At 32.7% G+C, this 24248-nt stretch overlaps 1 protein-coding gene across 1 annotated transcript in view; it reads right to left on the bottom strand.

Moving 5' to 3' along the window:
* LOC127849155 (complement C3-like) overlaps nucleotides 1-24036 on the bottom strand; it is a 53919-nt gene extending 29883 nt beyond the window's left edge. Inside the window, exons 1-26 of the mRNA XM_052381874.1 lie at nucleotides 24022-24036; nucleotides 23550-23592; nucleotides 22845-22932; nucleotides 22412-22520; nucleotides 21566-21796; nucleotides 21230-21391; nucleotides 19806-19898; nucleotides 19514-19591; nucleotides 18764-18952; nucleotides 17186-17335; nucleotides 16021-16095; nucleotides 15408-15522; nucleotides 15044-15286; nucleotides 13860-14013; nucleotides 13290-13357; nucleotides 12809-12966; nucleotides 11739-11822; nucleotides 10490-10627; nucleotides 9188-9284; nucleotides 8892-8996; nucleotides 6382-6570; nucleotides 4126-4204; nucleotides 1884-2046; nucleotides 1201-1290; nucleotides 798-972; nucleotides 87-253 (exon numbers count right to left, since the gene is read on the bottom strand). Of these exons, the coding sequence (XP_052237834.1) occupies nucleotides 87-253; nucleotides 798-972; nucleotides 1201-1290; nucleotides 1884-2046; nucleotides 4126-4204; nucleotides 6382-6570; nucleotides 8892-8996; nucleotides 9188-9284; nucleotides 10490-10627; nucleotides 11739-11822; nucleotides 12809-12966; nucleotides 13290-13357; nucleotides 13860-14013; nucleotides 15044-15286; nucleotides 15408-15522; nucleotides 16021-16095; nucleotides 17186-17335; nucleotides 18764-18952; nucleotides 19514-19591; nucleotides 19806-19898; nucleotides 21230-21391; nucleotides 21566-21796; nucleotides 22412-22520; nucleotides 22845-22932; nucleotides 23550-23592; nucleotides 24022-24036 (3258 nt within the window). The remainder of the gene's footprint in view (nucleotides 1-86; nucleotides 254-797; nucleotides 973-1200; nucleotides 1291-1883; nucleotides 2047-4125; nucleotides 4205-6381; nucleotides 6571-8891; nucleotides 8997-9187; nucleotides 9285-10489; nucleotides 10628-11738; nucleotides 11823-12808; nucleotides 12967-13289; nucleotides 13358-13859; nucleotides 14014-15043; nucleotides 15287-15407; nucleotides 15523-16020; nucleotides 16096-17185; nucleotides 17336-18763; nucleotides 18953-19513; nucleotides 19592-19805; nucleotides 19899-21229; nucleotides 21392-21565; nucleotides 21797-22411; nucleotides 22521-22844; nucleotides 22933-23549; nucleotides 23593-24021) is intronic.
* Nucleotides 24037-24248: the final 212 nt, after the last annotated feature.

Here is a 24248-nt window from a genome sequence, read left to right as displayed (position 1 = left end):
TTATTTCAACTAGAATTTCAACTCATTCTTCTGCTGTTTAATGTTTAAGTTATTTCCTTAGAACATGAGGTAAAATATTTATTTACTTGCGTTGAACGCCATTTTCCAATTGCGTCGCTCTGTGACGTCAACCATGCGACTATCTTGTGGCTTGTCTTAAAGTCATCGAATTTCAGGAACGCAAGGAGGGCGTATGCCGTCGTCTCTACTGCATAGGAGTCCGCAACATCGCTTTTTGACCAATACAGGCGACCTGCAAGTAAAGCAACTCAATTATTAGTTTTCTTATAGTCACTTGATCATCTGTGTGTGCTTTTTCGTTTTGGGCGACCACCATACCTCACAAATGACCCCCCCCCGTTCCTGTATTGTTACAACCAACCTCATCCACACTCGCCGGATATTGAACCAGCTTTCGCAGAGGTGAGGAGCTTTTGCTGCACAACGTCTGCTTTTCGCTTGATAGAGATACATGACAACATATTTATATATTGCACTAATAATCCCTTTCACATGTTTACCTTCTGCGACAACCGTAAATGGGGCAATACATTATAAAATGTTTGATAGTTGCAAATTTCCAGTCCATGAGTATCGTCAATACATCTTTTTAGATAACACCGATGGATTTTTTTTCAAGGTGGCAGTGACAAACAAAAGCAGATGGTTTCGACACGCGTCATTATGAGAACTGCACAGACGATCGCAATAAACTTGAGTTATAAATTCTGTATCATACTGATCATTATAAAAAATGTTAAATATATAACAATCATATATATTTTAAAGTTTCATACCATTATCATTTCGACTGAGTTTTTTGAGTTTCTCTTTTAGTTTTGTTTTCTGTGTGCTATTTGATATAGCTAAAGCATATGTCGATATTGCCAGAAGATATGGATTGTTCTGCAAATTCTCATCTGGCAATCCCTCCAGTGCAACCATCGCTCGGTTGATGGAATTCTGCACCTCCTGAAAGTAAATATTTAACTTCAGTTGTATCGATTTATTATCAACCAGACAAAATTAACAATTACGTATGGTATTATGTTGTCAAGATGCATTTGTGCCTGAATGGTAATCATATTGAAACTAGTACTTGTTTGAGTTGAACGCTACTTAGCACATCTCAATTGTGCTTTAATTGTATCAACTGTTTAGCAAATCATTACGACAATTAATTTAATAAAATAAACGCACCGGTGTTCGTTGTGTGCATTCTTGCAAGGAGGTCAGAACAAAAGCTGTCAACGAAGGATCTGATTTTCTATCTCCTTTACCCAACTCACCCTGTAAAAAAATTATTTTCTTTAGAATTCAGAAACGCACTGACACTTGTGACTAGATATAGTGAGTAAATTATTTTCTTTAACCTTTTAAACCATATACATTTCCTTTCCTTGGCAAAACATGTCAAACGTTTTCGGCTCGAAGTACATTTGTTCATGCTACCTTGCCATTACGTCATTTTGAAATTGTCTCTTTTAATAGCGATACTTTTCAAGACTTGACACACGTTAATTTGTTTCTCAGATGTAACGCGCGTGTATTTGTCTTAAATGTATTCTAGAAATGCTCAACCGGCAACACCTTGCCGCGACAATGTCTGGGGCCATTCTTGTCGGACAATCGATTACTGTTTTAACTTGTATCGTTTCAATAAATCAATTTCTCACATAACTAGTGCGATTAACAGTACAGTAAATACTAATATTTTATTTACAAACCTAGTTAATTTTTTTAAGAAAACATATTTAGAATGATTTGTGTGAGGCTAACAGCCGTTAGTTTTAAATTATCGCTCAAATAATTTAATACGAAAATGTAACACCCAAATGTATACTACATTTAATTCAATTAATTATGTCAAATATTGTCAATACCTGCATTTCCCTGTGTATAACCGGGGATTCGTCCCGGAAATGGCCAGAAACATTATTGTTTTTAGAAATATATGCCAACGTTTTCTCCAGGCTATCCATTCCCGCTATTCCTCGTACAACGTGCTCTGCTTGGCAGAATACTTTAGCAACAAATGCTGTTAACCTAAAAAAAATACATTCATACTATTTACATAGATCTTGCTCATTTGTACAAAGTTAATGTTAAATATGCAACTCTTTAATGAGTGTGTTTTTTTCTGAAAACCAACGTTCACTCTAAGGCATCGCTTTGGATAATTAACAATCTGTGTTACAAATAATGTATGAGCTTTTCGCTGGAATACGCTTTATGCTCCCTCTAAACACATATAAATTAGTCCAATAAATAAGTGCGTCCTTCTGTCCTACCGTCCATCCGCATTACTTCCGTCTCTCTGTTTCGTCATGCATTAATTACAATTATATGACGATTAACTACTACACAATTGTAATTGTTAAATTGCATCACACATAACTCAAAGGTTATGACGGTTTTATCACAAAATGTTATTTCCTTGTATGTGTTTCGCGTCTAACTCAAAAGTACTAACCCTTTTAAGAACAAAAAATACATTTTCAATTTAGGCGGCTCTATCATCGCGATACTATTGTTTTGCTAGAGCGATTCAACTTAACAAAACATATTAACCAGCATGGGAATTTTTGCACCTCCACATATCAAATTAAAGTTCAATATATACTTGTTTATATGTTTATATTATTGTATTTTATTGTTTGTATAATTTTGCTTTAGATGGCGAAATGTCGATAGAAGAAACCGCATTTCCACTTGCTACACAACCTTTAAAAAATAAAGCACTTAATAAAAACCCAGGCACTTGAACATGCTTCCCGAGCCGAATATTTTCTAACATTGGCGCCATATAACTCTCTTGAACAAAATGCACACTACCAGATTACCGGGGTCATGGAAAAGCTAATATGTTAATCTCAAATAGATATTAACAAAAAGGCAGATCCATTGAAGAAAATACAGGTTTATATATGAAAGCATGCATTACACTGAATAAAACAATATTGGCGGTCTCTAACGTCTAATAGAATTTGAATTGCTTAGTATCTTGGACAATTAAACATGGAAATTTGTATTAAAACTTGATTCGGTGTTTTTTACAAACATACAGCATCCACTATCAAGCAAAACTGATATCCACAATAATTCCTTAACATGCAACGCTTTTTCAGAAAAGATTGTTTTTGTCGTGCTATATTTCTAGCCTGTATGCTGAACTACTAGCAATACAAATAAGGGAAAATACAAATATGATAGATATAAATATTACAAACGTTGAATACAAACTGCTGACAATATAATATGCTGATGATACTACTTTCATCCGAGACAGCTCACCAAAATCATTGAACGAAACGGTATACACACTACCAGCATTCGCTATAGTAACAAAGGAGCAGCTGGGGTTTCAATTCTTTATATTGAATTGGCGAGAAGCAAAAGCCAATATTTTAAGTACGTACGAATTACTCAGTTTTGTTTGGTTATTTGTTATGGTATTATATTTGTTTATTTGCTTTTCACTTCTTTTGAACGCAGCCGTGTTTGTTTGACGTAGCTTTGCTCTTGAATATATTGTTAAATGTTATATTTTCTGTTCCCAGTATTACCTGTTCAAGAAGCTGTGTTATTGTGTATCAGTTATTATACAGATTGGTTTCCTTTTTTATCTCTTTGATTCTATTTATATGATAATTTGGTTGTATTCCTCAAATTATAAGGTATATGTAATTTTCTATGGAGTCTTTGTGGCATTTACTTTATTTATACCCCTTACAATGAAAAGGTCTGCCGCTAAGATCAACTATGTAAGGTTTTAAAATTAATATATATGTATATATATATTTATTTATTAATTCATTTATATATATATATATATATATATATATATATATATATATATATATATATATATATATATACATTGCAAATATTTTGAAAATTAATTCGGATAGTCAATGGGTATTACTTCGCTGTGTTTCTCATGAACGTTGTAAATGGTAAAATCCGTACAAAAATTGAATTATTATTTACATGTCTTATATTACTTATTATGTGTTTCTAATATCTGGATAATACTTTTATTATTGCTTGATGCTTATAATAATTGTATTATAGACCGTAAGCCCTCATTAAACATAAACGAATGTTGGTGGTCCTTTAAATTACCACAAACTTGTTGGACGATCTTTCCATGCTGCATACGATCCGTCATCTTTCTGGTACATGGATTGTTGGCGTGTTATCCCTGTAACAAGATGTCATCATTGTTTAATTGGTTATTTTATTTAGACGCTATAATAATTACTACCGAGATTGGTTTATTTGCATTTAACTGTCATCATCTGTCAGATGTTGTTATTCTTTTCAAAATATCCACTCTCACTTTAAGAAACTGATAACAAATAACATATTTTGTTAAAATCCATTTAACCAATTGACATAGTTTACGAATCCACCATCGTATGTTTAATCATTTTAAAACAGTCAATTAGTCCAGTGTCGAAATAATTTGTTCAGCTATCTATAATATTCGGTTGATGTTTTGAAGCTACCTCGTTGCAAACAATGACAAATAATTTTACTTTCGGATCGCATTTGCTATAAATAATAAGTTCAAATTCACAAAACGATGAATTCATATCGTATGAGGCATGAGCAATCCCATAGATGGCCCTGATTGAATATCAATACGCGCACATATTTTGTCAAATATATTCACACAAAAAAATTTATAAAAGCATTTAATATGTGTAGAGTAAGTAAACAGTACATGCTATTTAAACAAAAAAGCTTTTTCTATTTGCAGCGGCCATTTACTATTTTGTGTCATTTTGATTTATATACATATTTGATATGTTTATGGAATTTTTATAACCTGTATTTATCTTTCAATATTAAAATAGTATATCCTTAATATAGCTAAATGCATTTTTGGATTGTCGTTATCAAGAAATAGAAATATAAATATTAAAATATCGATTACTCGATATAAAAATCAAAAATCGTTTCATTGATATCAAATATCAATTACTGATATAAAAAAATCGTATTATTAATACCATTATATTCTCTTAGTTTTTTTATATCAAAAATTCGATTTTTTATATCAAAAAATCGATTCTAAAAAACAAAAAATCGAATTCATGCTTTCATAAATTAGACCTGATTTCTTAATGACAAGAAAGTGGTGTTTTTTTGTTCTTAATAAAGGTCGTCAGGGAGTACGTTCACAGTTCTGATTGACCCAGTTAAAGACTAAGGAATACAAATCGGTCAGATGCTACATCAAGATAAAGACTTGAATTAAATGGTGTTTTTTAATATATAAAGTCAGTTGTACTACGGTTATATTTAATTCTTAATAGTGTTAAATGCCACCCGTTCCCGTGTCCCACTCTTCGACGTAAACTACTAGTTATTTCGAATTTTACGAATTTTACGCGTCGACAGCAACGAGCTGATTTATTGATTTTTATTTTACTGGCCATTTGCTGGGGACCACGTTGCTATAGAAACATGTTGATCAGTCCAAATAATTGAATATAATTTCCGCCAAAGGTAAGCCTCGTGTCTACATTTCACATACCCTCGTCTATTATTGAGAGACTTTTTGTCATCAACACATAATTGTGTGCTATCAAGAAATCGATATTTGTATATAAAAAAATGATATGACAACATCATCCAATCGTGTTTGTGGTTATTGTTTCTTGATGAAGAATTCATTTTTGACATCATAAATATGTTCTTGATATCAAAAAGTAAAATTCTTGATATCAAAAATACAATCAATTTCTTTATATAAAGAAACTGTTTTTGGAATAAAACATTGAATAATATATTTCAATAAATACTTTTTATCTAAAATTGAATTCTTGATAAATGCGCCTTTTATCCATTAAACCAAATGAAATTTTCTTTAAACTATAGCAGCAATCTGAAATGATAGCGTTGGTGTTTGTCCTATTGGAATACTTATTGAAAAACATATTACGAAAGAACCCTCGACAGTAAATGAGCAGCGTTATACTTCTATACCATTCTTTTATCACGTACATGTGTTCGTGGTAGAGTGAAACATTTATCGCGAATGAGTATTTTACGATTTCATTTATGGCAAATATGTATAAAACTTGGTATTTGTATTTACATATACTGCGATTAAAAATATGTGTTCTTTACAAAGCTCGGGTAGATGTATAGTATCGTTCAATGTTCCCTACTCAACTCCCAATTTTCGTTAGATCTTTTGAATAGTTGATTCTTCTTAAAATTTGTTTGGATCCCTGATCGATGTTGATATTATTCCCTTAGTTGAAGTAGTCAGCCACTATTTTCAAAGAGTGGTTTAAGAAATAACGATGCAAGTGAGTGTAGTGCAGTGAAACATGCACATCATAAGTCAGCTTTTTATTAACATACCATTTCTCATGTATTTAATGCCAGAATCCTCATGGGTAGACTCCATTGTCTTTGTTTGCTTCAGGAAGTACATTCCGTAGACGATTGGAGCTGTGTATATCATGGTTTGTTCACCGCAGCCTTGAGGATCGTTGAACATCTTGTCAACACCCTCCAGTACACAAGTCACCGCATCGCCCATCAAATTACCTGGTGATCGATGCAAAGAGAATGAATATGTATACTCAGGTACCCGATCTTTACTTTAGCAAACAGCAGTAAAACTTGGCATCAGCCAAACACCGAGTCTACACTGTATTTTCGCAAATTACTTGTTCATATATGGGTGAATGTAACGGAATAGCAATGCATGTCATTCTGTGCAGGGCATTTAAGAACGATGTGTATCTGATTAAAGCATTACATTCAAGTTTATCGATTATATTGTTATAGCTCTTAAGTGTTTAGTTTTGTTTTAATTAACTAAAATTTGCTGATGGTATAGAACGGTCAAACAGAACGTGTCAAAAATTTGTCAAAAGAAAATTATCATAGGTTCAAACCAATAACATATGCATTATTATAAAATAGCCAAGGATGCTTCTATTTATAAGTGTTTTATAAGTATATGGATCATCATCAATCAAATGTTGGGAATGCTTTTCGCCGATCATTGTTTACATGTGAAATACTGATTAAGCGTTTTGACTACCATATTAATCAACTTCCTGCATGGTAGAGTGGACGTGCCCTAGTTTTGTTAATAAGACGCCCGGCCTCGATTCCAGGGTATGATAATTGTGTTGCTTGTTATTATACGTATTCGAAACTTCCCCTTATATAATATAAAACAATAAACGATTCACGGAAAACGTTGTTGTTGATTATATAAAATCATTTTACTATTTTTATTATTTATAAGCATACAAAAGTGTATGTAAACATGTAAGACGTTTATACTAGAATTATTCTTTTTCGTCTGATCTGTGTTGCTGATACAAAAACCAATTCTACCTTTATCAGAGGTATCACAATGACACTTTACACGTTAAACGATTTTATTGAAGGATCATTGCAAGCTCACCTTTGAACACTTGACATGTTTGTATGTATGAGTATATATATATATATATATATATATATATATATATATATATATATATATATATATATATATATATATATATATATATATATATATATATATATATATATATGCTATTTAATCGAAACTATATATTTAACAGACATTGCCATGTTCTTGTAAAGTTGATGTTAAAAATGAACTTGTCACATGTCATTATAAGACTCCTGTGGCGTAGTCAGCTTTTAATCCCTTTACAGGATTTTAGGAAATGAGGGGAATTTAAAATTATGATACAAACCAAACGAAAAGCCATGTTTTCAGAAAAAAATAAGTTTTTCATTTCATAAGTTTTCGGTTAAGGACAAGAAGTTTGTTGACAGGTTTGTCCTATTAGACTGGATGCAACATTTGTGAACCTTGTGTTATACAACTTGCGATACGAAATACATTATTTACGCTAACTACGCAGATGGTGATACTTACAAAATATTACAGCCGCACGATTACAAAACTCATAACCCCACTATGAGTTCAAGTTTAATGATGCTTCATACCGAATATGGATGCATTGTGCGCTGCGATTTCACACCAAAATATTCGACAAATAATGTATAAAGGGCTGTGTTAAACTGGTGACTCCTGTCAAGTGTCCAATGTTGTCTCCCGATCCATGATTTGAACCAGCTTTTAAGAAGCCGTATTAATTATGTTACACACCAAATATTATTAACTTGGGATTTCAAGTTTCAGAAAATAATATGTTAATATTTGTTTTAATTGTAAGTCTACGTTAAACGGGTTACCCCGTTTCGAAGCCAGCTGGACGCAAGAACATTTGTTTACAGATTATCAAAGAGACTACAATAAGATGTGGTTTCCGATAATACTATTTTATATAAGGTTTTGATTGGTATAATTCTTTTTGTCTCATTGACCTTATTAATCAAAGAACCGAAACAATTTGACAAAATTCATAGACGACTTCCCAAAACGTTTTGGCAACGAAACACGTCGACAGACACATGCACGCATGCCAAGGCGGATGTACGGTAGAATGATACATCACAGTATCTCAGTCGCTTACAATGAGCACGTTGTGCTAAGGTGAGCTTTAAAGGACAAAGTGTTGCCTTTAACATTTTTTAACATGTTCAAGATAAGTAAATTCGTGAGTGTTCATTACACAATACCGAATACGAATGAATCAAACTTATATCGGTTTTAAGTATAAGGTTATAGTTTATCTGTCTGTATATACGTTTATGAAAGCTTGTTTGAATAACATTATTGAAGACCATGTTGACTAACTGCTATAAACACAGATTTTCAAATACCATTTGAACAGCCCGTAAACGTGTTTAAAAAAAGCAATTAAAAGTAAATTATAGTAAGATAAGTATTGTAATAAGAATTTGTTTTACAAAAGAAATAAAAATGGTTTTACTTTTAATGTATGCATTTGCAAAAGCAGTTCCAGGCAAAGATGTAAGTGGCAAAGGTAGCTTGACTTCCATTTTCACAGACGATGAGTCACCAACATTAAGCCGCTCTGGAAAAATATAGCACGAATTAGTAAAACTAACATCATCAATGTTTCAACTAGTTCAACCTATTACTTAATTCTATTTCGTTCACTATTTGATAGTAAAACTCAGTATGTTAATCAATCCATCAAACAAAATCCATGGCATTGCAAACTCCTCAACACACACGAATACTCTTTAAACGTCGAACGTTTACCTATGCGTTTCACCTCTGGAGCTTGGATGCAGTTTTCCATTTGGTTATTCGGATCAAGACATACAGTGAAGTTCAATTTAACTAGGATACCTTCATTCTGAAATTTAAACAAGTTATAATATGTTTATAAAAATTCTTACTATTTGTCGGGGTATTAATTCAAAGTTCCTGACCTGAGCTGTTAACGTTCGGAACTGCGAGATCGGTTACGGGCACAGCCAAAAACAGGACATAGTTCTCATGGATAATCATAAGTTTATTTATTAGCGGGACTAAAGCGAGAACGCCCTGCTCTTGGCGATTCAACAAGAAAAAAGAACAGAGAGCGTGCATAAATAATAGTGTTTGCGGGGTTATACATAACTGTGATAGTGGATCTTTCTTTATCTTTTATTTGGAGCGCACTTGTTTGTGCTTTCTGTTCGCTCGTAAATGTTCGGATATCTTCGCGGGAAATAAAAATGGAATAAATTGTCCCACAAAAAATAACAAGAGCATTTTGTCACTCGTTAAATATATGTTACCAGACAACATCTAGCGTTGAAATTGTGGCAATTACTATAAAGAACACTGAATTTGTATGGTAAACATTATTTTACGAAATAGTTTACAAAATATTCGTTGATTGTGAGTATGTATGGTGCTTTAATCATTGCAAGAGAAAATGAAAGAACATTGAATGAATAAAAATTAAATAAAAAAGTCATATAAACGTGAATATGAAACTAATGCAATTATAAATTCACACCTTATACTAGTCCTAATGGTGGACCACTTACCATGGCTCTGACCTGATTGTATGCAAAATATGCATCTTTTATTATTAGTTGCATCCATAGATTAAGGTTTGTGTCCAAACACCACAACAAATATTCACATAAAACTGAACTCACGTGTTCGTGATGATCATTTTAATTTACTCCTCAATGTTCATTATTATGACGACCTACTGAGCAGAATCATACACTCTTATATATAGTTTTAATGTCTGTGTCGAGTTCTATACTACAACAATTCTTCACTTGAAGATTCACAAATTTCATTTGACCTGCAATATATCAGATCTCTGCCAACGTATTACTTAAAAGTTAAGGACTGTTCAAAGATCAACACATTGTGCTTATAATTGTAACAAACTGCTTAACTTGTTTTATAACATTCGACGGCACTAACTGTATTGTGAATATATTATAAAGAGCCGTCAGATCAACTTCATGTATCCGATCAATCTAATAACCTACGCTCTGACTCAAATACGACGACACAATCTGAAAAATAATTACGATAAGCAAGAAATACTACCACAACGAGAAGTTGTTTCTCCACAATGTCTGCGATCGGTGCATTCTCGTTCGTCACAAATGCTGACACCTGTATTGGATAGGTTCCCGCTTTCAGGGGAATAACGGGAAACGTCAGAGTATTTGCGCTGTTCGAAGGCTAAAAGGCAGATTGTATCCGATTAAACACACCGTGTTGCTGCTTTGTCTCAATTGCCTAACACTAATGAGGATTTTTTACAATCTGATGCTAGGTTCTTGTGTAACCTTTTAGCTGATATTCGAATATTTTTCATTTTATCAATAGGTTGTAATTATCTTGATCTTGTTTTTTCACTATTTATTAAGATATCATATAAATCGAAGTATAACTATATTGTAATGATTTTCTTAATAAATATTTATGATATGAGTTAAATGTTAATTTACATCCGTGTGCTAGAGATTATTTCTGATATAAGAAGAGGTTATGCAGATTTTCGAAGCGTTTGCAACTCCTAATGTTTTAAATTGGCCGTTTCATTACAGTGACCCACGTGTTGGTTATTATTTTATAGTACATTTATATGCAGTATATGTTATCCTGTAATATGCAGCACATTTAAATCACCATTTGAATGAAATACTTCCGAACATTAACAAGGATTTATCCCACGATCATGTTTTTTGAGTTTCATGCTTTGCTATAAATTAAGATATCCTAAGGTGGTATTCCGGAAACATCTTAAGTCATTTCTTAAATAATTTCGCTTAAGTTCAAAACTACAATGTTTTGCATTTGTTTACTTAAAAAGGAAACACATGTTTTTGGTATTCCTAAAATAACATTGGCATAATAATGTTATTTAAATGTATATCTTGATGCCAATCTATTGTAATATGTTATGAAACACTTATAAACATTTCCCAATTTAAGGATAAGAATAAAATTTAAATTAAGATGCTTCTGGTATACAACCCCAGCAGATAGGCTTCAGTCAGCTATGCTTGTTGTATCATTAGTAAGGCACACTAGTTCAATCACAAGCATACCTAGATGTATATGCCATTAAATAAAACATCTATAAGCTCCTCTACAGTATCAGGTTCTAATGCCATATAAAATGTATGTGCAATTAATGATTAATCTCAATTTGTTTGCATGCAATATAACATTGTTGACGTTGAATTGCGCTCTGTTGCAAAATAAAGCTGCGGTGTAGGCGGGTGACCTCAACGTATAAGTGATGAAAGAATGTTTGCAACAGACGCAACATAAATATGTAACTTACCAAGGTGATTAACTGCGGTGGTGATGGTTGGCCAGGATCGACGCCATAGCACAAATTGCCGACGCCTTTTAGGTACACACGAGCCTTTAATTGTCATAATTATATGACAGACAGAAAGACAGACAGACAGACAGACAGACAGACAGACAGACAAACAGGCAGACAGACAGGCAGACAGACAGGCAGACAGACAGACAGACAGACAGACAGACGGACAGACGGACGGACGGACGGACGGACAGACAGACAGACAGACAGACAGACAGACAGACAGACAGACAGACAGACAGACAGACAGACAGACAGACAGACAGACAGACAGACAGACAGACAGACAGACAGACAGACAGACAGACAGACAGACAGACAGACAGACAGTTTATTAAGACTTATACACAAGTACGTCGTCTTCATACTAAAGCATTAGGTATAACAAAATAACATTACATAACGTAAAACAGACACATACTAATAAACTATCAAAGCGGTAATGAAATAATTGAACAGAATTATTTAGAATCGCATTCCTTATCACAAGAGCTTCTTTGAGATATTAACATACATTATAAATAACTGATTTGTCACATGAAGCTAATAACTTGTGGAATTAATATACATCTTTATGAACACATATATAGCGTATTGTTGTTGATATGTTTTAGATTCTATATGAAGGAATATAACATTTTCAGAAATGTTTTCCTACGGCGTTAAATAATCTCTATTATTAGTTTTATTGTATGCCAGCTTTTTACATACATCATGCTATTAAATTGGTAAAATAATAATATTTCCGCAGGATGAATGTTGGATACAATATCTTATTTTGTCACGTCCCATACATAAACGCTAATTAAGGACTAACTGATGGATAAGTTGACATTAATTAAATTTTCCGCCTTAATCTATAACATTTAAATATATCTAGTATTTGCCTAGTTTCTCGACCATAAATGCTTCGGTTAAGTACAATAATGTGATTACTCAAATTTACTTATCATATTTCAAAAAGTGCACAATGAATATGCAAATGCCCATACCACAAAACAGCTTTGCCTCACATAACTTACTTTTTGTTCTTTACCAAGATAGTTAAATACTGTCACTTTCACGTTGAAATTTTCTTTTCGTGTGACTTTGTATGGCAGATCGAGTTGTATAAAAAAATCTTGAAAGACTTTCACTTCTTTGGGAACTGCGATGCAGGCACCGGTGGTTTCGGATATACCTACATCGAAATTTTAATATAGATGTATACCACTAAAAAAATATATACAAACTTATAACGGAACTTTCAATGGAATATAAAGCAACATTGACCATCATTGAAGGCTCTTTAAAGGGATGTATGGGCATGATTAAGATATCAAATAATACTTAACATTTACATATTTTGGACGAATTTTCATAGATGACGTTGAACAGTTCAAATGTAAATATTCTTGTTTAAACAATTTACGGTATTTAACATACACATTTGAAATTGTGTAAAAATTCTTAAGTTATCCTCTTTTTGATGCAACATATAAAAATCTGCAATTAAAAGCTTACCTATAGCTTGAATTGACCATTCTGTAATAGAATCTCGATATGTAAGGTCGGTGGTAATTCCCTTATCACTGAAAACAGACGCCATCTTTTAAATATAAAACACGTTAGTGTTATATTTAAAAACCCTTACATACACAGCTACTACATGCACATTAATATACATGAAAAATATGTTGTGAACTTATACAGTTTTCAATCAACAGCGTTCGCGTCGTTTACAAGATCTTTAAATACTCAATCCCCAAAGCATGTTTTTATCCAAAAAATATAACAAATAAAGCATAACTACCATGTAGGTTCATTTCAAGAGATGTTCCAGAATCACCTCGAATGTCAATCTCAAAGTAACAAATGTATTAAAATATGTTTTTGCTAGAGGCATTGAAGGCAGGGAGCAATTGGTAAACCTTTTGACTTTTATATCATGCGTCAAAACAGTTTAAGATACAGTATCAAGATACAGTTTTCTTTTAAAGCTTTGATGCTTAATAATAATTATTTATAATGAACATACAGCGTCTATTGTAAATAAATTCTAATGTGGATGCTCACAATTTTGAAACAGTTTACCTTATCATTTGTTCGTCAAAAAAGAACGACGTTTCTGTGAATTTTTTACGAACTTTCATGGAGATGCCAAATCCCGCCATCATTTCGACGTCCAGTTTGTATTGATCTTTGGCACCTAAGACCGATCTGCCGGTGGCAACGTCTTGTACGTTTTCTGTAGTAGCACATACACAACTATTTAATTATACAACTTAAGTTAAATCAAGTTGAATCCGTCGAAAATGCGTGTACGTATCACTACCTTAAAGTCACTAAACGTCCCACTTGGTCATAGTTATTCACACAACAAAACCGCCATGTTTCTTGGAATCAAAAAGTCTTAATTTTAGGTGGGCACGAGTCCGATTCAACAATCTGCTTAAAACGTATATTAGCAATTTTTAAGCGCAGGTGTGCATAACGTCATTATTAACACGTCCGACGCTATAAAACATATTAATTTCCGCTTGATTTGCGTTGTCGTAGCGATCGTATTTTAATATAACTTTAACAAATCAGGCCGCAAAAGTATGATTCACAGAAAAACAGGCTATTTCCCAATCTTTGTGCAATATATCAGACTCGACAAGACTCGCCGTTAACTAATTCTAAGCCTCACCTTATTAGTCTAGAAGGAGGGATATATGTGTTTGGTCGCGCATAAGAAAAGATCCGGTTTGTATGTGCAGGATTAAAAGTTGGGTCTCTTGTTATTGCTAAAAATCGACCTCTAGAAGGAGGAATATATGTGTTTGGTCGCTCATAAGACAAGATATGTTGACAAAAGTTTTACGCATACAAGCAAAACGCTCGTTGTAATTCTTTTTATAATTTTTATTTTATGATATTAAATCCATTGGTTATTCCTACGGCACGGAGTATATTTATTTATTTTATCATATTTATTTATTAATTTATTTAAATTTATATATATATATATATATATATATATATATAAACGACCGTTTGTGACTTCGTCGAAAGTTACCGGAAATAAAAGAATTAATAATGGGTCGAATACGTTTTATCAAAAGAAAAGTAAACAAAAATCAGTACCTTTATTGTACGTTTTTTAACATAGTTCAGATCATCTTCCTTTTACGATTTTCTTTATATATAATGAGCAACACACTTTTTAAAGATTCGTTTGAAGGTTTATTATTGTATAAAACCATTATTACTACGATTACAAACATAATACATACTACTTAGTTCAGCCGTCATCGTAACAACGCACGCTTCGTAAAAAGCCATCGGGCATTTAGATGGCAATTTGTCTATATACGTTTCGGCCAGTTTCCGTGCTTTCGAATAGCATTCAATGTTTGGAATGGGTTCAGAAACGTCTTCGTCGAAATGGCTCTTTTCCAGTTCGTAGTCATATATAACATCAAATGCAAACTGGACGCCCTGTTCGCAGCACACTGGGTTTGCACCAAAATAACAACCTGGAAGTGTAAAACCAGTTTTGTCGTAATCAGTCGTTAGCTAACGCACTCAATTGAGGAATGTAGAATATGTGCATACTTTGTATGAGAAAATTATAGCAACTAATTAGCTATCAAGTACCGTTTTCGTCAGGGACAGCGCGTCGTTTGCGTTTTTTAGCGGCACATTCAGTCGTCTCTCGTTGAATGTGTTCAGCGTTCACATTAGCGTTTGTTAGAATTGTCAGACCAGCGTTCTGGAAAAGAAAGAGTGGGCACTCCCAAATGGAGATTTTACAATTTATTGAGAATTTGGTTTTTCTGTCATGTCAAAATTGTGATCAGCAGAAAACATGCTTTTATAAATAAGAGAATTTGAATCAACAAATTTAGATCTGAAATGAAAAAAACATTAAATATATACACACATGAAAACAGTAGCATGTATAACCAAATGTGCTAAAACTGGTAAAAATAGCATGTTCAGTAACTTTTACTAGTTCAGGTGAAAAAAACGTTCAGTTAAAATTTGTTTATTTAAGCCCGATTAGGTCGAAAACAATAGGCTTTATTGAAATACTATCGACTCAGAGAAACAAACACATACTAGGTGTGTATGAAAAGAATCTATAAATTCTGTCAAGCTATAACGAAATGAAAGTTTCTTATGAAACTTTGCAGATAAACTTGAAATCTTATTCATTATTTAAAGTGATAATTATTAAATGTTTATAAAAAAATAAATGCGTGTTTACTTTGAATATTTCTTCGCTGTTCTTGCCACCTCCAGCACCACAACCGAGGTCGTGAGCTTCCATTTCATTGAATATCTATGAAAACCATATGTATGGATTAAATTATTGATTTTTTTATACAGATAATATAGTGATGTTGCTAAAGATGTCAGTGCAATAACATATTGCTCTCTTGCACTATATAATTGTGTTACATCATGTATTTCCTTCATTGAATTATCGACGACGTACACAATATTGATTATCGAATGCTTTGTTTAGCATATCCAGCCCCTATAAATGAGCACTTATTGCAGGCCAGGCATTTTATTGCTAGACATGTGACGTCACCGCTCTCATATGCCTCTATGCCAATAACAACTTTCGCAAATTGGCTAAATGTACATAGAGCCTATATGACATAATTTTTAAAATAATGAAATAATTTTTTAACTGTCACACTTATTTGTCTGTTACTTTGAGATATAATACGAAATTCACGCTCATACCACCAAGATTAATTGCATTTATTTAATTGAACAGGCTTTAGTGTTTGCAAAGGCACGTATATAAGTTGAAAAGCTCACTTGTTGATAGAAATGAAGGACATATCTTTGTACGCAATGTGTAAATGTGAAAAACTCATGTTGAGAATGCAAAAGCTCAAGGGAAATCATGTTAAAAAGAACGTGACTTAATTAACGGAAGATTATGTGAATATAACTCTAACAAGAGAGGGGTTTAACTGTCACTTAAATTATATCAAGTGTAATATACAATAAATATAAATCAGTTAATGATTTCAACGCATCTATTTTATAAATAGATGTTGTTACGTTGATACATTTTAAGCTCGTTCAAAAAGCTTGTTTAAGGGTACCACCATCTTGGCGATCTCATCATCACTGCAGACATCCATCCAAACGTGCCAATCAATGCTTTGTGCATAATTCCTCTAGAGTATTAGAGCTAACGCCATTTTAATGAATAATAGTTCACTAGTATGTTCAACTCATACATCGCATAGCATAAAATATCAAGTATTTTTATTATTTTACAGTGACCGACAAACATGCATGCTATAAGAATAATACTTTTTTGTCATCACTTCAAACAACCTACGTGTGTCGATATTTAATAATAAATATTATTGAAACCCAAAAGTAAACAGAATGCGCTTCATTACCTTATCTTCCCTAAGAACGTTTGTGTTCTTCAATAATAGCAACGCCTTGTCAATGACGTTGAATCCCACCCACATTCCGGATGGCCCTTTGACAGTAAGTTTGGACGTTTGACCTGGCCTCACCATGGCCTCCGTCGGTATGAGCTCCAGCTGTATTGTCAAAACAGTATTATAAGGGAACATTTTAAATGTTTTGTATAATGATACTTAATACAACGATGCAGCTTCCTTGATTTTCGGCTTTAATTTTTATGTAATATAGGGTATCACAAAGTAAATAGTATGTCGCTGCTAGTCATTCCTTAAACAATAGGAACAACAGTTTATTGCAAATTGGTTTAAACATATTTATTCCAGAATGTGTTTTACAGCATAAGTTGCAACTTGCAAATTAACTGCCCCATTAAATATTTTAAAAACGATATTCGATAAATGAATAATAATAATAATAATAATAATAATAATAATAATAATAATAATAATAATAATAATAATAATAATAGTGAATAATGAATATAGTGCTAACATTTAAAACAACCTATTTATTTATATAGCCAACATACCGCATTGCCACGGAAAAATGTTAGAGTTATTGCTATTACCTTTCATGTACAGCATACATGTAGCTAGACGTTGAATAAGCCAAATATTTTGAGAAAAATTAAATACGTTTAATGGACCAACTACCCGTTTTGACACCGAAAATTGAGCGAGTTATTACTCTGACCTTTAATGCAATGCAGCCAGGCTGCTCATACGCTAGATTTGTTTGTCAACTCAACTATATTTTAATAAGATGTTAGAAAGAAATATTTGTATCTGATTTGCCCAGAACTGTTCAACTGTATCGACAAAATATCCCGCACTATACATTAGAATTTTAAGTGTAATCGGTTTTATGAAAAATTAAACGGGTGTTAATAAGTAGTAAAAACGACAAAAAGAGTTGTTTGTGAGGCCACAAAGTGTTTTAATTTCGACAACAAATGTCGCAAACTATTAATCATCATGACAAAGAAGTGGATTAAGTAAAGTGAACATAAGTCAATCAATCTAAAACAGGTATCAATACAACATATGCATCAAATGTTCGAAAAGCCAATATATTTGCCAAATCTCTCCTAATTTAAAGCGAACAAAAATAAAGAGCAATTACAAATAGCAAAACTGTGTTTAAGATGATAGATAGTCCTTTTTTTTAAATAACCGGAAGAGAAAAATCGCACAGTTTTACTCGTTGCACGTATGAAACAAAAAGTGTCGTTTAAATAGTTCCAATGACACGATTCGCAAGTTGTTAGACAGGTTAACTTATTTCAGTTGAGTTACATCGTTGTATAAACCATCCAATGATTTTTTACGTCAGTTTCCGATGTTAAGACGATTTTTGTTGACAATAAGCATTAAGTCTAAATAATTTCATATGTTTGATTTATAAAACGAATATTGCATTTAAGATAAGGGAAATGCTAGATTATATATACGAATAAACTTAAATTAAAGTATAGATACAACCTTGTATATGTTTTGCAAACGGATTGTTGTTAATTTTGCAATTGAGTTTACAAACTGACTCACCTGTTCTCGACATTTTGCTTTTACATGAAAAATTGACGAATCTGCTACTAGTTGTGCGTTGTACACATAAAAAGCAAACACTCGGCCAACAGGTGAGACCTTGTCCATAACATCCTGTTCCAACTTAAAACTGGGAGTCTTGAAAGGTGGAAAGTACTTTGTCTGCACAATCTTACCGCGAGCTGTTATCTACAAAAGCAATAACTATGTTTGTTATATAGTCAGGTAACTTAATGTTCGACGACAGTAAAAACTGCAAACGTTTAACGTCTATACATATAGCTTACAACTCATCGAGATAAAATTGTAAGAGATTGCCATTTGTATAAATGTATGTAGCATGACCATAATTTTTAATTCGATGTTCCATTTGAAAGTTGCTGGCAGTACAATTTAAAACAAGCGTGATATATGCAATTAACAACCAAAAATTCCATATAAAATGTTAAACGTATAGTTTAGTGAATTACTTCACATAACATATGAAATAAATTAAACTCCAATTGCAACAGCAGATCATCCTTATCGCCAGGTCATGATCATTTGGTTTCGGCAGGTGACCAATTCGTATATGTACATTACACAAATACCAAACACAATTACCAACGAATCATGGTGGGTTCACCAGCTAGGAAAGGTCAATGCAAACTGAGCATTGTGGGTAATCGTTGATTTCAGGGAGCATTAACCACAAACATGGCACATATGTATGAATAACAAATTAAATATAAATGTAAAAAAATGACAAACCAGTATTAGTATGCCTGAATATTTGTCCGCTTGTTTGATGTTGATGTCCGTGTTGGCTTGAATGAACGAGGCACCTTCCTAAAGAATACATATACAAAAACGTTACTCGTAATACTTTTTGTGTATTGAAACACACATTTAAAAAAGGCACTTCACTTATTATTGGCACTGGCTAAATATGTCTTTAAAATAATGAATACACTATGAATCATTCAAACGTTGCAAATTACAAAAGAGCTTTACAATAAGACAATTGGTATACATAATCATAATTCTTATTAGGCAACCTTACTTTTTCTACTTTCTCGACGACAATCTGACGTTCCCCCGTGTATTGCTCAAGGACCAACTCGTGTGCACAGTTTTCAAAAGCTGGATCATATACCTAAAGAAAAAATGCCCAACTATTCATTAAGGCAACGCGTTGATATTCTCTCGTATCCTAACGTTGTTACATGCATTACATGAATAATTGCAATCATTACCCTTTTCATATAAAAGTTTGTGGACAAAAACGTTTAATGATCGTATATAAAAAATGAGTCGTAGAAAAAAAGAATTCTGATTCTGGATACACTTAGAAACAATTTGTAAGCAACAACAATGAGAAGTCATCTGTATTGTTTAGTAGAAAACAATGTAAAAGCAAAACACATATCACAATATATTCAAAAAATATCCAAACAAGATGTTGCTTTCAAGAAGTGCGATATCCTTGAACCTTAGCCATTGTAAACTCATACTCTAGAAATAATATCATGACATAAAGTATTGCTTGAAGTTATTTGTCTAGGACAGGTTATTATCTATGAAATCTATACAGAACATGACAATCCATGTAAATCCTCTTAAATGCCCAAACCTGGAAAAGATCAAAAAAGTAATTTCAAACATGTCTTCCACAGAGTGCACTCTGTAGAGAGGATTTCACAAAAGCGCGAAATGCCCTTATTTGGAAAAATGAAAACTTTGTATTTATTGCGATTTATTTTGTTGTAATAAGTTTAGTTTAAACCTATGTATTTACCATTGATAGTATTGGTAGCTTTCTTGAGACACTCTCGAGCTCTTTTCAGGATTGAACCAATTTTAGATGTCAATAGAATAAGTTTAAATACATCCACAGTTTGGAACGGCCGAATTGTCGCTTTTCGAATCATATATACTACGCTATAGCAACCTTTTGTATTTGTTGCATGTGACAATGGTTATCTCGAACTTATATGTTGTTCATAAAGGAGTGCATTTTATTTGTAAACATCGGCCACATATTTGTCTCCATTAAATTATTATCAAAAGAGAATGGAAGAGCATTTGGAGATTGTCTTTGTATTGTTTTACAATTATTTATGTATGTTTTTCGCAATAACGTACGTAACTGAATAGGTTTAACCTGAGAATAGGTTTTATATGACCTTCACAATTCAACAAAACATTCGTACCAATATTTAATTTTCATTTTACAACAAAATATTTTCAATTAAGACTTCGGTTAATAATTCATTTACAGACAGTCGATTATTTGAACAATTCAAAAACGGATATGGTTTAATTTTTATATACAAATGATACTCAAATCAAATACAAATAGTACGTTTTTTGTGTGCTTAAAACATAAGTTTTAACTTCAGATACTGATATTGCTCCAGTATTATAAAACGCTTAGCTCCGCTTGATTGCTTGAACCTTACATAGATTTAATTGAAATGGACACACCTTTATTTTCATGCGCTTCAAGTTCTGGTTTTCAGGCTGGATGTGAGCAGCCAGATAATGACCATCCTCGTTCGTCAGATGTTGATTTGGACTGCCGCCATCAATCGTAAGATTGAACAATTTCCGACCTGCCGGTTGACCGTTGGCATGTAGCATTTTAATCTGCGAATTATATTTATTTTAATTGTATTGCTAATTTCACAAGTGTCTTTATAATTGTCTGTACAATCAGAAAAAAAAAAGAAAAGGACAGAAAATAATACCACAACATGCATATAAGAAACCCACGCAACAAAGGTATAACACTTGTGTAATTATCCATACATGCATTCTTACCTGTATGTAATAATAGAAACCTTCCCGGTAAGTAGTCTTTGAACGCGACAAGTCAAACTTGAAGGGACAATTTACAAACATGACGGAATCATCGGCTCCCGACTCTTCTTTTCCTGTTGCCGACTCATAAACAGTTGATGACAACTCTAACACGGCGTCTGCGGGAAACTGTCCCCCAAAACTTTGCAAAAGCTTCGCTATAGGGACCTCAAAGTCTGCGCTACCATTTAGCTAAATGTAAACAGATTATAACTTATTGCATGCAACTTTTTTTAAACATCAAATAAAATAAAGGATACAATATTAAGTTAATGTGTTTTAGATAATAATGCCTCACCCGTTTGCATCATCACAAGAAAACAAAATAGGTTAGCATATGCGTTGCGCTCAGTTTAGCTTTATTTACAATAGAATAACATTAATCTTCTCTCATGTGTTAATACTATAACGTAAAGCACATTGATGAACAAACATTCGGACTATGGATTCGTATATGAGGTCTAAACACATATTAATAATTACGACAGTTCTTTGTTTTTGCTTTATTTATAATAATGTTAACTCGTTCGCAGAAAAAAAATCTTTTATTTAGATAAAACAAATTCTAACAGGATATGTTACACAGTTTACTCACGCAAGTGTATAAAACATAACTTGATTAAAATAATGGGATATTAAAACAAACACAAATAGTACTACATTATTGTTTATAACACCAATCGGATTTATTAGGTTCCTTCGTAAATGTCAATAATTCAAATCGTTAAGGGCAGGTTTTTCTTTAGCATAACGAAGACGAGGAATCAAACCAAAAAGATTTATTGTCTGCCGATGCAGATGTTATACCGGTTTTCTCCCGATAGTTAAAACGCGTTTCGGGTCCGACACATCTCCCTTCTTCCGGATGTTAATCTCGAGTCCTGCACTTCCATCAACCGGCTTGCCGTAGACGTATCTGTGTATGTTAAAAAGAAATAACAAGATTCTGAATCCGATGCTGGAGTGTTTGATAGCGGCGAAAGAATTCCGCGTTCAAACAAAGGACGCAAGAATAATCAAAGCCCACATATAATGAACTAACTGTTGAAGAAGAACCACGGTTTATCAGCGATCACGTTTGTACGTTCACGAATAAGCGTGAGAAATGCGATATATATATATATACCATAATCCGGTTGCACAAACACAAATAGTTATTGAATATATACGATACGTTCAGATCTTAAATATATGCAACAAGTCAAATGTTCTAATTTAAGCCTTAAAGCGAACCACTTACTTGGCTGATACTGTCACATCTATTTTAGTATGGTTCGGCAATATGTATTCTCGTCCAGTTGAAATCTCTACTCCGAAGGTAGGGAGAACTGTTAAATAGTTGGAAGCTCGTATATGCCACTAACAAAAAGCGTGGGCTCATAAAGTCTCTATAAATGCATTTTGCTTTTAAAAAATTACGTTCACGAATTAGCGTAAGCAATGCGTTATATATAACATAATTCGGTTGCACAAAACTTTAACAGCAAGTAAAGGTAATTGTCTGTTAACTTTAAGACCAGATAACAATACAATTAAGACCAAAATTTGTATCAATCTTAAGAAACTTATTTGATCATTCAAATTTGTTAACAATAACCTCATATATGTAAGCCTTAACATTTAAGTCACACAAAAGCGTGATCAAACAATTGACGACGGAAAGCTTAACTGGTCGTTACAGTTTTGAGAAACTAGTCCCATATCGCATTGAAACAAGCCAAAGGCTTTGTCGATTAGTGTCATATTTAAAATTGCCTCTATGTATAAGAGGATCCAAAATGCTGAAATTATTTTGCTAACGATTTTGCATAATAGTTTAAATAATTTGTTTAATGCTGTTGGGTTTTTAAAATATTGTTGATATTTTACGTTCAACACTGGTTCCTTTGTCATTGCTTTAAGTAGTGCACAATGTTGTTTATAGAAATTATATATTCATACTTACCAAATTCGCGTACATCAATAGGAGCAATGGCATACGTATCCAACTATAAAGAAATCAAACAAATTATTTGCGGTAATGCGTTAATAAGAACGAGCCCTTTTCTTGTTCCTTTTACTTCATGAAATCGTGTAGCCATGATAAAGTATAATTAAATGAAAGTATTTTCGTATGAAAACGTACGATTAAAGCCACACATCTTGAAATGAAAAACATGGCATAGTAAATTTAAGTATAAATAAGAAACATATTTTATCTATGCCAATTAGAATACATCTGGTGGTAACAAGGTAGAAATCCGTCTCTTTTGCGCTTTGAAACTTAACAATAATCGCGTTTGTCGAAATGGACGTATACGTCGAGAAATCCTACTGTCGGTTTTAAAAGCGGTACCGGTTGAAAAATAATTAATTACTTGTTAACTAGGCTATAGATTTAATTTATCTATCTCAATAAGAAAATATCTATTGGTTACACAGTAGAAATCCATCTTTTTTGCGCTTTAAAACTTAAAAATAATCGTGTTTGTCGAAATGAACGTACACGTAAAGAAATTCTACTTTCGGTTTAAATTAAACAGAATAATAAGTTACTTGCTTACCAGGCTATAGATTGAAGGACAATTTGCACACTTTCAAATTGCATCTATATGTATTGATTAACATTTGCTTAATTTCAAGGTGTGTGGCTTTAAGTGTTGGT

The sequence above is a fragment of the Dreissena polymorpha genome, chromosome 10 (genome assembly GCF_020536995.1).
Source record: "Dreissena polymorpha isolate Duluth1 chromosome 10, UMN_Dpol_1.0, whole genome shotgun sequence".
Taxonomy (NCBI): Eukaryota; Metazoa; Mollusca; class Bivalvia; order Myida; family Dreissenidae; genus Dreissena; species Dreissena polymorpha.
This window is presented reverse-complemented; position numbering and strand designations above follow the sequence as displayed.